This window comes from Lepidochelys kempii, chromosome 21 (genome assembly GCF_965140265.1).
Source record: "Lepidochelys kempii isolate rLepKem1 chromosome 21, rLepKem1.hap2, whole genome shotgun sequence".
NCBI classification, from domain to species: Eukaryota; Metazoa; Chordata; order Testudines; family Cheloniidae; genus Lepidochelys; species Lepidochelys kempii.
Window position 1 is genome coordinate 8,042,647 of NC_133276.1, and position 14,630 is coordinate 8,057,276.

Below are 14,630 nucleotides of genomic sequence, written 5' to 3' on the forward strand. Positions count from 1 at the left end.
TTCTCAAGGGAAGGAGCCCCAGCCTCTGCACTGCTTAGTGACCATGTTAGGTCCAGAGCGGGTGGCGAGATTCCCAAGGAGCCTGCAAATTTATGGGCTTGCTTGCATTTGAGCCCTACACTGCGTGAGAATATGCAGTCCTGTGTGAGCATACCCGGCTGGGGGCTCTGCTCTGCAGGCTGTCTGCTCGATGAGCCTAGTGGAGAGGGCACTGGAGGGGGACATGGGCTGTGGATTCTCTTCCCAGCTCTGCTGCTGAGCTGTTAGGTGACCTTGGGCAAGTCATGTCCTGTGCCTCAGTTTCCCCATCTCTAAAATGGGGATAATGATACTGACCTCCTTTGCAAAGTGCTTTGAGATCTACTGATGATACAGTGGAGGTGGTGAACATGCAACACAGCAAGCTCTTAGTTTCTACCTTGGCTGACTGAGTGCAGAGAGGAAAATGCTGCTCCGCTGAGTGGCAGGGGAAAGAGGAGAAACCACTGCCTGAGGCAGGAAAAGTCTCCCCGTTCCCTAATGTGATTAGAGACTGATCCACACCCAGGGGTGGGGAGTGGGTCTGCTGACCAGCTTTATATATTTTTGTAAGAAACCCCCGGGTGCAACTCCACACCTGGGACTCAGTCTTCAAATGCTCAGCACCCTCCATCCAGGGCACATTTTTAAAAGAGCTCAGCACCTCCTAACCTGGGAATCGGCTCAGGGCTGGCATTTTAAGACCTGTAGTTCCTCATGGTTATCTTATAACACTTATATTGGGCCAATGCCTGGAGGCTACTCAGGTCCGGGCCCCATTGTTCTGGGCACCGCGTAGGCAGAGGAAATGACAGGCCATGCCCCAAAGAGCTCCCCATCCAAAATGCTGGCAGCTCAGGCTTTGAACTTGAGCTGTATTGGTGGGAAGGCAAGTGTGTGTGGGGGGGGGAATAGAGGATCGACCGGCTGGCTGGTTCAGCTGTGGGACTTTCCTCCATTTCCTCACTCCTTGGCCTTCTGCAGCCCCTTTGCTCCCAGTCCCACTTCTTTTTCTTTTTTCATTCCCTTCTCTAAGGCCCTGAGTCAGACGTGCTCATGGGTAACTTTGAAGCACTGAGACAACATGGGGTTAGGTGGCACAGGAAAACCCGGAAGCTAGCTACGGCCAGATCCCCAGCTGGTATAAATCAGTGGAGCTCCCAGCTGGGCAGTGGCCCACAGATTTTTGGCCTTTGAGAACAGAATCCCATCTGACGCGACTGACACAGCAGGAGGCTGGACTGCAGGACTACAACACCCCTCTGCCCACCACCCCGGGAGGTCACAGCCCACAGATGGGGAAAGGCAAGTCGAGTGGCTATGTGTTTTCTCCAAGCCACAGCCCTCAACTGCAGGGCTTGATTGGTACTCTCTGATAAGCTGCCCTCACTTGGCAAGGCTGGCTGATAAGGAGCAAGCCAGGCAGGGGGTAAAATGCTCGTAGGGGAAGAAACTCAACAGCCAGTGGGGGGAAAAAAAATCAACGGCCGGTTTATTATTATTTGGGGAAAATAATAAATCCTTCCAAAGCGCCGCTACTCTCCTTCTCCCTCCTTGCTGTGTGCTGATTGATTCCTCTGGCTCCTCGGCCCCAGACAAAGCCTCCCCTTTGTGCTCCTGCCTGGTTTATCTGGGCACAGATGCACCGCTGGAGGAGAGAATGTTTCCTTTCTTTTTTTCCCCTCTCTCTATCTGCCTCCGACCCGCTGTGTCCCTTTGTCTGACGGGCTGGAGGCAGCTGCCGTGCAGATAGATGCCTTCTGGATTGGTAGCCAGCAGAGGGAGGCTGCTGGGTCTGGGGTTCGGTGGAGGTGGGAGTTTAAAACAATGGCAGTTTGGAACGTAGCTCGATGCTTAGGGGCTGGATTCTCGGAGGGGCTGAGGGCCTGCAGCTCTCCTTGAAGTGAATGGGAGCTTTGGGTGCTCAGCTTCTCTGAAAGTCAGGCCCTGAAAATCTCTCTCTCTAGGCAGTGCTTTCAATGTGGCTGCTGTTCCCAGGGATGGAGAGTTTCACAAGGCAGGAGGGTGTAGTAGCTAGAGCTCAGGTTTGGGACTCAGCAGACCTGCCTCTGCCACTCACTCGCTGGGTGGCCTTGGGCAAGGCACATCCCTGCTCTCTACCTCGTTTTCTCCATCTGTAAAACACAGGGAGAGACTGACCTAAGTTCCTGCCTTGCAGGGATCCACATTTGCCGCAACTTCCAGATCTTCACCGGCCACAAGTGGGCAGCAGCTTTTGGGTTTTCATTTGCTGTACCTGCAGCGAAGAACTCACCTAGCATTCTGCATTGGCTGTCCTTGCAGGTCTCCCATCCACAGACTGAACCAACCTGACCTAGGTTAATTAGCTGAGGCAATCTGACAGCACTAGAGTTAATTAGCTGAGGCAATCTGACAGCACTAGCCTACGGTGCTGTGGGGCCAAAGCATGCAAGGAATTCGTAGCTGTTCGGGGCAGCTTGTAGTTACATCAGGAAGCGTGAGCTATGGCTACCCTGCATTTAGAGCCCAGGTGTCCTTACTCACTTTCCACAATGCGGGGTAACAATACTTATCTCCCATTTTGATATGTGTGGCTGATTATTATTTGTATGGCAGCAGGGCCGGGGGGACCCAGTCCTAGATCCAAGGCAGGTGGTGCTAGGTGCTGTACAAACAACAAGTGGATGCCTAGTGTCATGTCCGTGCTAAACCGTACCATTGTGGAGAGGCTTTTCAATCAGGACTTGGCAAGTGTGCTCAGAATTCAGCCTGATGCGCCAACGTCTCCGGTGAGGTGGGTTGGTTTGTTTTTTAACAAAACCCAGGACATCCAAGTGTCCGCTGCAGTCTGAGCGACGCTGGGTAGCAGGTGCCCGCATAGTCACGAGGTGACGGCCCGGTGCTGAGAACGCAAGTTAGACCCAGGCTACTTCGTTCAATTGCTGCCCTCCCATCTGGTCCCAAACGCATTGCAGCAAATTGCTTCCTCAGCAGAAAGTGCTTCCAAAGGCTCCAGCAATGCCTTAATCGGAAGAGAGTGATATGGATTTGGGGGAGGGGGAGAGGTGAAAGAAGGGATAGGAAAACAAAGGAGGCGGCCAAGGACTGGTTTGGACTGCAGCCACGCCAGCCCCCTAGGTTTAGAGCAGCCTGGCTCCTTGCCCCAGAGCCGTGTCTAAGAACATGTGCAAAATCTCTAGACAAATCATTTTATTCTTCGCTTTTGAAAAGGTTACGGCAAATTGTTGGCCAAATGTTGACTTTCCTCCAACGACAGCCCAGTTAATCCTCAGCCCCTGCTGACATGCGTGGTCCCTGCTGCCTCAAAGTGCTCGTACCTGTCGCTGTGCCTGCCGCTGAAATGCAGCTGTCTCTGGGGTGGGGGCGAGGAGGTAGCCCATTCTGCATGAGCAACAGGGCTTTGGAGAGGGTGGGAAAGAGAGGGGAGGAGTAGCTTCCATCTGAAACAGCTGGAGTGGGGCGGGGCAGAATGGAAGCGTCTGAGTTTAGATTTGGTTGGGGTGCTGGAGCAGACAGGGTTGTGCTTTCATATAAACCTAGTGCAGATGCTGGTGGGATTTCATTGGCGCCCCCGGCTCCTCTCCAGTGAAAATGGAAGCAGGCTCTGGGGGGGGGGGGGGGGTCTGTACTGTGGGCTCTGACAGGTGAGACAACTGGGGGAAGGGGTGGATGTGTCGGGTTCCCCCTCCCTCACATCCCAGTTCCCATCTCCCTTTCCAGTCTGGCCTGGGTTGAGAGCTCAGCACCCAAACAGCTCAGTGCAGAGGGGAGGCCCAGGTTGGGCTGGATTTTTTTTTTCCTCCCCTTTCATGAAGGCCCCACCAGTCTGACCATTACCTCGGGCCTGCAGGAATCCCAGATGCTCCAGCAAGGGCAGGGGCTTGGGGAGATGGTTTCCATTAGCCTGTGTATCCCACACATGGGGTGTGTGTGTGTGAATCAGGGTGGTTAACCACATCAGTCCCGGCCAACAGTGAGGGATGTGGTGGTTGCATTTCGCTCTCGGTGCGACACCCGGGCGCGTTCTCTCGTGGCGCATGAACCCCAGAGAGACCGTACCCTAGGATGAAGTCTAGCCAGCTCTAGGGCTGAAAGCAAATGCATGAGGAAGCATCCCCTTGCATTGATCTGGAGGTGTGTACTAAACATATACCCTCCAATGCTAGAGCCAGTGTCTGGGATGTCCAGTGCCCCCCCGCACCTCGCATGCTTGGCACTCCCTGCCTGTCCAGTGCCCTCCACAGATTTCCAGTTTCCACCCAAAGGCTGGCAAGCAAACAGCCGTGGCCATGCCAATGCCACAAGCTGGTTTGCTGTGGCTCAGAACAGCTTGGGTGAGTCTTGCCCTGGTCTGGTGCCCGCTTATCGAAGGCGCTGCATCCCCGTGGATGGCAACACGGCTGGTGCCCGCTCTGTGAATGTAACCAGCCAAAGTCAAGGAACCGATTGTGTAACGAAGGGGAAACCCCCTGCTGCAGCCCTGCGGGCATAGGCCTGTTGGACCTGAATCACTGTGTATTTTTAGCGGCGGTGGCTCACACGGGTGGCCCTCTCTCCGGCCAACCCCTTTGCAGGGAGAAATGGAAACTATCTCAAGCAAGGGGGTGGGGAGCTAGTGTATTTCATGGGGGTGGGGGAGAGGGTCATTCCACTCCACCATTGGGTGCGATCACCTCCTCTTCCAGGCCTTCACTGCCTCCTTTGTAATGACACCTTGTCATGGTAATTGCATGTCGTCTTATACATGGGGTTTGGACGCTGCGTTAGTCAAGCTGATGTGTAAAGTAGGCAGATTTAAATTCTGTACCTGAATTCCCCGCTGGGGTTTCAATAGGCCGGGGGGGGGGCAGGGGTTCTCTTCATTTCCTCTCCCAAGCTGGCTTCTGGGTATACAGTTTGGTTAACTGGCTAATCCCAGTATTCCTGGGAGATAGGTAAACAGCTGTCCTGTCTCAACCCAGACACAAGGCTGCACCTCAGTGGTGGGGAAACAAACCCTCAGTCAGGCTTTCCAAAGTGGCCACTGGCTTTTCAGTTTGTGAGCGTGTGCACCTTGAGCCGCCTTAGCCGGATTTTCAGGGGTGCCGAGTGCCCACAGGAGACAGAACCGGTGGCCACCGTTGAAAATGTTGGCTGCTATGAAGAGACCCACTTAAAAACCAGAGCCTGCAATGGCCTTGCATGCAGAGCCCCTGTGGCTTCAGAGACATGGGCATCCGGCTTAGGATCCTTCAGGTGAAAGATGTTGTAAGGTCATCATGAGCGTAGTCACTGGATAATCATTAGAGCGAGCTTCACCCCACGGTCTCTGTCCCAGGAAGCCTGATTTTTGGGTTGGTTTCCTGTATATCCACAGGTGGGTGCCAGCCTTGTGATTTACTGTAACCTGTCCAAAATGAGAGCATTGGGGGTCACCCTGAAGGGTTACGTTTCCAGCAGGGCCCACACTGAGGCCATTGGCCGTGGCTCGGTGCATACCCCACCATGCCCTGGGACGCAGATGCCCGCCAGGTCACTGCTGGGCGGTGTGTGTTCTGCCCATTAGGTTACAGAGATCTGACCGTTGCAGAGAAGGGAAAAGAAGCACAGAAGTGAGCCATGTGGCTGGTGCCCACCTCCCCTGCTTCCAGTGTAATTAAAGAGGAGCCTGAGTCACTTTGTAAACTGCGGGCAGCAGCTGCCAATTAGCCCGAGGCAGGTGAGGCTGGGGTGTGCTAGGGGGGGCAGGGGCTGGCTGTGATTCAGCGAGGAAGGCAGGGGCATAGGTGACTGCACCCAGGCCTCGCTGGAAGCCAGTCCAGCCGCTTGCTGAGCCTTGGGGTATTGCATTGGCTGGCTCTGAGCCATAGCTTTGTTCAGAAAGCGTCTCAACATGGCTGCGTGGAGGTGAGAGGGACACGGCAGAGCTCCTGCCAAGAATGGCCTGCTCACAAATTGCCCTGCCCTTAGGCCCTGCTTGTGGTTCACGAGGAGGGGGGAGGGAAGAATCAAAAAAATAAAATCAAGGAAAACAACTGTTTGCAGGAACTGGGGCGAGGCCCCGTGCCAAAGAAATGAAACCACACCCCAGATGCCTGGTGGAGAGCTGGCCAGAGGGATGCGTGTAATGTTGATGCATCGACAACTGAGCCTATGAATATTGCATGGAGGGAAGACGAGACTGCCAGCGGGTACCCTGCTGCGTCTCTAGAGATCCGTGGCAGGATGCAGCCCAGGTGGTTGCGTCTGCTACCCTGGAGCTGACTCGCGTGCAGGGCAGTCCTTGCTCACGCTCACTGTGTGTGCTACCCTCATATTGACCAGGGTGCAGTACAGTCCTTATCCACTGCTGCCTGGGCTCTGACTTGCGTGCAGCATGACTCTCCGCCATTGCTCGGGCCGCCTGCCTGTATTCAAATATCCCCAGCCTTTGGCAGATTAACTCTTTCCCTGGGGTGAGACTAAAACCGGTGCCTGCTTGCCACAAGGGCAGGAAGGTGGAGGTCGGGGAGGGGGGGGAATCATACCACCCGCTGTCCGTTCATTGGTCACCGGTGGGGCTGGTAACTAATATTGCCAAGCAGATCTTGAATCGGTGGCTGACTAACACTGTGACTGAGACCTTTATTAATGGTGATGGGGAGCATAAGGCACAGTATCTGAGTTAGGAATAATGCCACCCGAACACAACACAAGCCGGTCAAATTAGACACAGCTGGGGAAAACTTGAATGGAGACTCACGGGTAACCCTTTGCTCTGTTTAACTTCGGGTCTGATCCAGGGCTTGGCTTACAGGTACTTTAAATCCATCAGTGGCCTCCACTGACTGAAAAAGGACCCTGTAGTCACCCTAGGGCTCTTCCATGTATCGTGAGACTAACATCCTGTCCAATGTGCAGCGGCAGTTAAAAAAGCGAACAGAATGTTGGGAATCATTAAGAAAGGGATAAATAAGAAGACAGAAAATATCATATTGCCTCTATGTAAATCCATGGTACACCCGCATCTTAAATACTGCGTGCAGATGTGGTCTCCCATCTCAAAAAAGATATATTGGAATCAGAAAAGGGCAGCAAAAATGATAAGGGGTATGGAACAGCTTCCGTATGAGGAGAGATTAATAAGACTGGGACTTTTCAGCTAGGAAAAGAGACAACTAAGGGGGGATATGATACAGGTCTATAAAATCATGACTGCTGTGGAGAAAGTAAATAAGGAAGTGTTATTGACTCCTTCTCATAACACAAGAACTAGGGGCCACCAAATGAAATTAACAGGCAGCAGGTTTAAAACAAACAAAAGGAAGTATTTCTTTACACAATGCACAGTCAGTCTGTGGAACTCTTTGCCAGAGGATGTTGTGAAAGCCAAGACTATAAGAGGGTTCAAAAAAGAACTAGATAAGTTCATGGGGGATAGGTCCACCAGTGGCTATTAGCCAGGATGGGCAGGGATGGTGTCCTCAGCCTCTGTTTGTCAGAAGCTGGAAATGGGTGAGAGGGGATGGATCACTGGATGATTCCCTGGTCTGTTCATTCCCTCTGGGGCACCTGGCCACTGCCAGAAGACAGGACACTGGGCTGGAGGGACCTTTGGTCTGACCCAGTAGGGCTGTTCTTACGTTAATGCCATCTCAGACATCTCATGAAGATACAAGTGGAGGATGAGTCTGAGGGTAGAGCTGGTCAAAATGTATCTGTGGAAACATAATTTCTTTGAAAAATGGTTGTGTAGAAAACTTTTTTTTTTCATTTTCAATTAAATATTTGGGGGTTTTTTTGAGGAAAAACAAATTTGAATATTCAGTTAAAATAGTCAGTTTTCAAAAACTGGGGGGGAAAAACCATGGGAAATTTGAATAAAAATGAAATGTGTTCAAAATTCCCCATGGAAAAAGAATTTGCATTTTTCTGGCAGCTGTAGTAGGAAGCCTGGGTAGGGCCACCCCTTCCTGCTGAACTTCCTTTTTAGGGCATTTGTACACTAAAGTTAGAGGCGCTGACGTATGGAACTGCACTGAGCTGATCTTGTGTGCAGGACTCCGGGCGCATGCATGCGTACGTACCCCCACGTGTTGGTTTTAATAACCCTGAAACGGACTGGGTTGTATATAGAGAGCACAGCTAGACCCACTCGTCGCCAAGTAGTTCAGGCCTGGATCTAGATCTGAAACTTCCCAAGGTTTGGGAGAGCTTGAATCCAGGCTGCTGGTTCTGACCCGTTTCCAGAGGCCCACCGCATATTTCCACAAAGCTGCTGGAAGCACATCTGCTCTTGTTCTGTCCATCACAAACCGGAGGTGAAGGGGGCAGACTGGGCACTGAAGGGGGATTCCTGTTCGTCACACCATTGCCAATGTGTTAGCACTGACTTGGGGTACAAGGCCATGCATGGATGTTTGTTCCTAAATTCCAGCTCCACTGCAGAAACTTCCTTTTATCTTGTGCTGAGGTTCTTTGTTCTTAGGGTTAAGCTCTTCTCCACTGCTGTTGACACAGTTCCAGCCGCCATGGCCTTAGGCTGACTCTGTTTATGGAGGTTACCCTGCACAGAGGGGGGATATTTCTGAACAGTTTTGCACGGAGGGGATTTTTATGAAGGCCTGTGTGGTGCATAGAAGAGATACTTATGTAGGGGGTAATACACCAGTGAAGGGTTGTCATTGATTTGCAGCTAAGGAGATGATGATGTTGGGAAGTTGCCATAGTAAGTTACCTTGGTCTACAAGAACATAAGAACAGCCATAGTGGGTCAGACCAAAGGTCCATCTAGCCCAGTATCCTGTCTTCCGACAGTGGCCAATGGCAGGTGCCCCAAAGGGAACAAACCGGTAATCATCAAGTGATCCATCCCCTGTTGCTCATTCCCAGCTTCTGGCAAACAGAGGCTAGGGACACCATCCTTGTCCATCGTGACTAATAGCCAGAGACAGAGATGAGTCACCAGAGGCAGAGATGAGTTGAAAAGAAATCAGGAAAGCTGAGACCTAATATTACCTCCCCTCCTCTCACTGGGCAGTTGTGTAAACGCACTAGAGAGCGAGCAGAGCGTCTCCCTGGGCAGAGCCGAGCAGTGCACCTCATTATCTATAGGCGGTGTTTCTGAGGGCCGGGGCAGTGTGTTTTGAAAGTACCATGGCTTGCGTCAGCCAGTCAGCAGGGACTGTGCACTCCCAGCTGTGGGTGGGATCGTGATAAGGATGTTATGGTTATTAACGAAAACGGGTGGCGCTCCAAGGAGCGTAAGCTTCCGGCGATCCACTGTGTACTCAGCTCTGTCAAATGATCATTAAATACACAATGCTGCTGCCCACTGAAACTGACTAGGAAAGTAACCGTTCTGGTTTTACTGCCCAGGCTGGGTGACGCATAGGAGATAAACTGCACCCTTGGCATCTGTTGGGTGAGACCCTGGTAGATTTCACAACCTAAAGAGGGTGGGCCCAGGTCACTAGTAGATGGGGGACTTTGAGGGGGATGGCATCAGTGACTGAGCAGTGGGGCACGCTTCACCCTGGCCTAGTATAGATTCCACCGTGCTTTAACCTTAAAAATAAGACCCTTAACACCAAAGCCTAAGCAGAGCTGTTTTAGTGATGATGACAGGCGGTTTGTCCTGCTGCACTGGGTCCATGTTTCTCCTGGTTGGTTTGTCTCTCTCACACCCCCCAGAGGTGGCTGCATTTCAGAGGTGCTGGTACACTTTTCAGAGCAGGGAATGCATCTCAAGTGAAAGGCGCTGTGTACCATACGTGTAAGATGATTCTAGTCTGTTCAGAGCAGGATGGTCTTGTGGGCTGGGACTCAGGAGAGCTGGGTCCAATCTGTGTGACCTTGAGCAAGTCACTTAATTTCTCTGTGCCTCACTTCTCCCTCCCCCTTCTATAAAATTAGGGTAATAATATTTCCTTTCTCCCATCCTTTGTCTTGTCTATTTTGACTCTCAGCTATTTGGGGCGGAGGCTCTCACTACAGTAGAACTTCAGAATTACGAACACCTCAGGAATGGAGGTTATTCATAACTCAGAACAAAATGTTATCATTGTTCTTTCAGAATTTACAACTGAACATTGACTTAATACAGCTCCGGAACTTTAATCTGCAGAAGAAAAATGCCGCTTTTAACCATCTTAATTTAAATGAAACAAACCCAGAAACAGTTTCCTTACCTTGTCAAATCTTTTTTCTAACTTTCCCTTTATTTTTAGTAGTTTAGCACAGTACTGTACTATATTTTGGGGCTTTTTTGGTCTCTGCTGCTGCCTGATTGCGTACTTCCGGTTCCAAATGAGGTGTGTGGTTGGCCTGTGAGTTCCTAACTCTGGTGTTTGTAACTCTGAGGTTCTGCTGTATATGTACCGCCTAGCACAATGGGGCCTCAATCTTCTGTGGGGGGTCTTGGTGCTCCTTTGATACAACAAATTATAACTGGAGAAGTAAAATACAAGAGACATTTATGGGCCTGTGAAACTGGCTAGTTATCAGGATGTTCCAGAGGCGAGCGGCACTGATTAGGAAACAGACAACTGCTTTGTGGGGGACACCTCCCCTTGTCCGAGGTCACAAAGCAGATGGGGCGATATGCGTATCATGTGTGGGGAGTTTTATAGGTACTCAGCTCTGTCCCTTATTGACTTTGATTGATGGTGCTTATGCATGAAATGGCCGCTGCGTGTGATTTAGAGAAGGAGAGAGGATCGAGGAGGTAAGGACAGGCTGCCCCTCTCCTCCTAAAGCATGGCGTAAAACCAGGGAGGATGCAGAGGCAATAATTTCGACAGTGACCTCTGTGGCATTTCCTCCATTGCTGGCCCAGCTGCCAAGCACTGGTGGTTAACCTGACACTCGGGTCCCTGCTGCTGGGGAGGCAAGAGGCTCTCCCTGTACCCGTTGCTGTGCCCCCAGAAACCCTTCTTAACTGGCAGCCTGTATTATGCCCCAGCATTAGGGCAATCAGTGCAGCACCCTGATCTCACCCAGAGTTTCCTCCCCCAGGGAGTTGTTACTCCCCACTTTCTATCCCCCACCCTCTCAAATTCCCTTCCCACCTCACTGAGATGAGTAACGTAATCGGTACGTGCCTTGAATATCCAAACTTCTCCCACTGCTGCCATAAGCCAGAGGGATGCGCTGGAGAGGGTGAGGCCCAGCGGCCTGAGCGCAGGCAGAGGAGCCAGGCGTTCCCTAATTCTAATCCTGGCTCTGCCCCGACTCAGTGCGTGGCCTTGGGCAAATCATTCATTGGCTCCTTCTTCCCTGCGGATAACACAGCCCTGCTCTAAGCACTAGGCAGCATTTCCCCTGCCTAGCTCTGCTGGGACCACTCTCGGCAGGGCCCAGGGGAGGAGATATCTCCTGCGTCCAACTCATCTGGTAACTGCTGCGAGGAGAGGGGACAGCGCCTTCCTCGAGCACAGCTGCGTGATCTCAGTGCAGACACTTTCAGGGCTCAGAGGAGCCTGTGTGGGGTTTCTGTGTTATGCATCCAGCTGTGAATGGGGCTGAATCCCCAACGGAATTAACAAAGTTGGCTGCTGTCAGGATGAACTGAAGCTAGACGGTCAGTCTGATGATCAGTGACTAGAAGCGTACGCCAGGAATTAAAAATTCTGTGACGAATGGGGCTGGGGCTAATGTGTGGGTGTTTTGGGGCCTGACCCTTCTCTCCACGGACTTCCAGGAGGTTACACCTGATTCATGCCAGGGATGGATGAGGAACCCGCTGTGTGTTTAGAGCCCAGCTCATTTGTTTAGGATTAACTCCTCCGTGTGAGGGCCCCAGGCCCAGAATGAGCTGTCTCCAGCTAAAGTTCAGGGAACCCCTGTAACATGGAGTCACATCCAAGCACATGTACATGTGTGGTGGTGGCAAGTCCGGTCAGATCGCTCCACATCCCCTACCCCCATCTTAAAGGTTCCCCCTCAGGCTGCCACTCTCACTGCAGCCAAGGAGGGCAGGACACCTGTGTTGTCCAGAGGCAGCTCCTTGGAAGGAACAAATGTTGCTCCCTCCAGCTTGGAAGTGTCAGGAGCTGCACACCAGCAACCAGAGGCAGTGAATTAACTGATTCACACACAATGCTACACATCCGCATGTGTCCATAAGTGGTGGTCTTTCTATCAACTGTCTACACAGATGCAGCATATTATAGAGCAACAAGAGGGATGAGCATCCATCCTCCAGGCCTGCCTGTCCTCCCATTGGCCTGGGTCATGCAGCAGGTCTGACTAGATGATCATAATGGTCCCTTCTGGCCTCAGAGACTTTGTCTCCCTGCCCAAGCGGTGGAGCGGGAAGCTTAGCATTGCCGCATGGGCTGTCGCCTGTCCCCTCGGGATGCTGGCTCGGTTTTAAGGGCTTCCGGGAAGCGACGGCCTTTTGGAATTACCCAGCGGAATGATACGATGGTAGCAGAAGTGCCGATTCGTCGGCTACTCGTGACACCCTTTGGATACGTTGCGCCTCCCCAGAGCTCTGCGGCGGTAGCGTGCCAAGGTGCTTGCAGCCCCGGGCTGGCTGTACTGCTGCGATCCTGGCAAGGGGGAGCGAAATACTGTGTGATATAAGCCAGCTGGTATCCCAAGCTCTACTTCCTTGTTTGGAGGTTTCCTTTAAATGTCACTGCTTCATTCCCCCCAGCCCCCCTCCCCACCCCAGCGTCTTATGCTAACAATCGGGATGGACTGAAATGTGCTTTTTAAAGCGTTGGCCTAAGGGGGAGAGTGGGTTGCTGTGTCAGTGATGCCGCCCCCGGCCTCCAGTGCTTTCCCCTTTAAATCTGGGGTTGCACAGGGCTTTATAAACCCTAACGACCCCGCTCTGGGAACAAGGGAAGCATTCTTGCAATCAGTCCCACCGTCAGGAGAACCCAGCTTTTCCGCCTCTCAGCCCCCTGTGCTAGCTCTTACTCTAGAGGGCAGTCTGGTCAGGAATGGAACCCAGGAGTCCTGACTCTCAGGCCACACTCCCTTCCTAAAAGGAGACCGCTGGGCCTTCGCCTAGGAAGAAGCAATAGTGACTAAGTGCAGGGAGGAATATAAGGCCACACTAGAACTGTCTGAAGATGAGCGACTGTAAAAAAAGAGCAGCAGGGGGTGGGCCCAGTTTAATAAATCCTGTGCCATGACCCAGGTTAGCAGTAAACGTCTGCTCAGTGTGTCTGCAATTTACTCTGTTGACAGAGGTCGGTCGGTCAGTCTGTCTGTCTAATCACTCCCATCCCTGTAGCATGCTCCTTCCCTTGTTGAGCTGCAGATTTCTCCAGCGCGGGATACGAATAATTCCCCGGGAGGGGTCAGGGTAGCCGAGTGTTTGTGTCTCAAGAAAACCCAGCACCCTCCGCTTTTCACCTTCAGCTTGGCAAAGAGCTGCTCCCTTATGCCCAAGTGGGTACGGCCAGGCTGCAGCATAAATCCTCCTCTGTCTGCACCTGCCGCATGAGTGTGCGGCCGTGTCTCTGCCCTTCACCTTTCTCTCCTTGGGGAGCCGTGCTGGGGATCTATTTTTTTTTCTTCTCACTCCATGCTCGGCATGCCTGCTAGCTGCTCCGACACGCGAGGCTGCAAGCGTCGTTCGCTTTGAATGATGAGCCTGGACGGGTCCAGAATAGACCCCGCTGCCTAGAGAGAACGGGTGCCTCTCTTCCCCCGCGTGTGCCCAGGAATAAAGGGGAGAGAGAAGGAGCGGGAAGCAAATGCAACCAGCGTGGAACTCAAGGGAATCGGACAAGTTGAAGATAAGGATGGAAAGCTTATTAGATCACCCACTCTGTCTCCCTGCCAGTGCAGGATCATCCCCCACGGTATATTGCTTAGTGCAATAGAAGAGCCGCTGGAGTGGCAGGAAGACTTACCTCTCTCCCACGGGATGGTTGTAGCTGGGGATCCCTGCTGAGCTTGGCAAGGGGACCTGTCATGATGCTAAAGTTCCGGGCAGACCGTCGGGTCAGGTAGGGCTCACCTGGTGATAACAGCAGGGCTGGCGGGGGGAAGAGGAAGCAGGCCAGGAAGGCAGGCCCGGTTCGTCGCCGATGGGGGGCTTTGTGTGTGTGTCTGTGTGTCATGAAGTGGATGAGGGAACTTCAGCTTGGTCAGTAATTGCTGCATTGCAGTGCTTCAGAGGAGATGCTTAACTCAGGAGTTTATACAGCCGGGTCAGGCAAGGCAGCTGCCAGGAGAGGAATTATTTAAGGAGGTTCTGAGGAAGTGACTTTGCTTTGGAGGGGGCCTGGGAAGCTGGAGGAGAGGGTGGTGGGTGGGATGGAAGGAGGCAATTGAATGAGTGCCAGGAGGAGCTGCACGGAGCTACCAAGGATGGAAGCTGGGGTGGGGGAACTGTGCCCGAGGATAAAGAGAAACCTGCTGCCGGCTGGCAGAATGAATGAACCTCTGACCAAAAGCTGCAGGCAGGCTAAGAACCGTATGGTTGAGCCCCATCCACAGATGCTAATTCCGGCAGCACCGGGAATGTCAGCTTTGCGAATGGGGCCCTCCAGGATCTCAGCTCCTGGGTGCAGAAACGCTTGCTATAGCAAAAGGTGCTTCCCCTTGAATGGACATTCCCTGCAAGCTAGAGTGGGGCAGAAGGGACTTTTCTCACCTGCCTATGTAATGCCATTGTGATCCTTCTA

The 14,630-nt window shown here is 52.4% G+C and overlaps 1 protein-coding gene across 5 annotated transcripts in view; it reads left to right on the forward strand.

Annotated features, from left to right (window-relative positions):
* The window catches only part of PLEKHA6 (pleckstrin homology domain containing A6), a 139,153-nt gene that overhangs the window by 70,469 nt on the left and 54,054 nt on the right, over positions 1-14,630 (forward strand). The window contains exon 1 of one of the 5 annotated variants that reach the window (XM_073320381.1): positions 13,551-13,949. The exons of the other annotated variants lie outside the window; for them this stretch is intronic. Within the exon in view, the coding sequence (XP_073176482.1) occupies positions 13,915-13,949 (35 nt within the window). The 5' untranslated portion in view covers positions 13,551-13,914. Of the gene's footprint in view, positions 1-13,550; positions 13,950-14,630 lie in introns of those variants that run through there. 5 annotated transcript variants of the gene reach the window in all.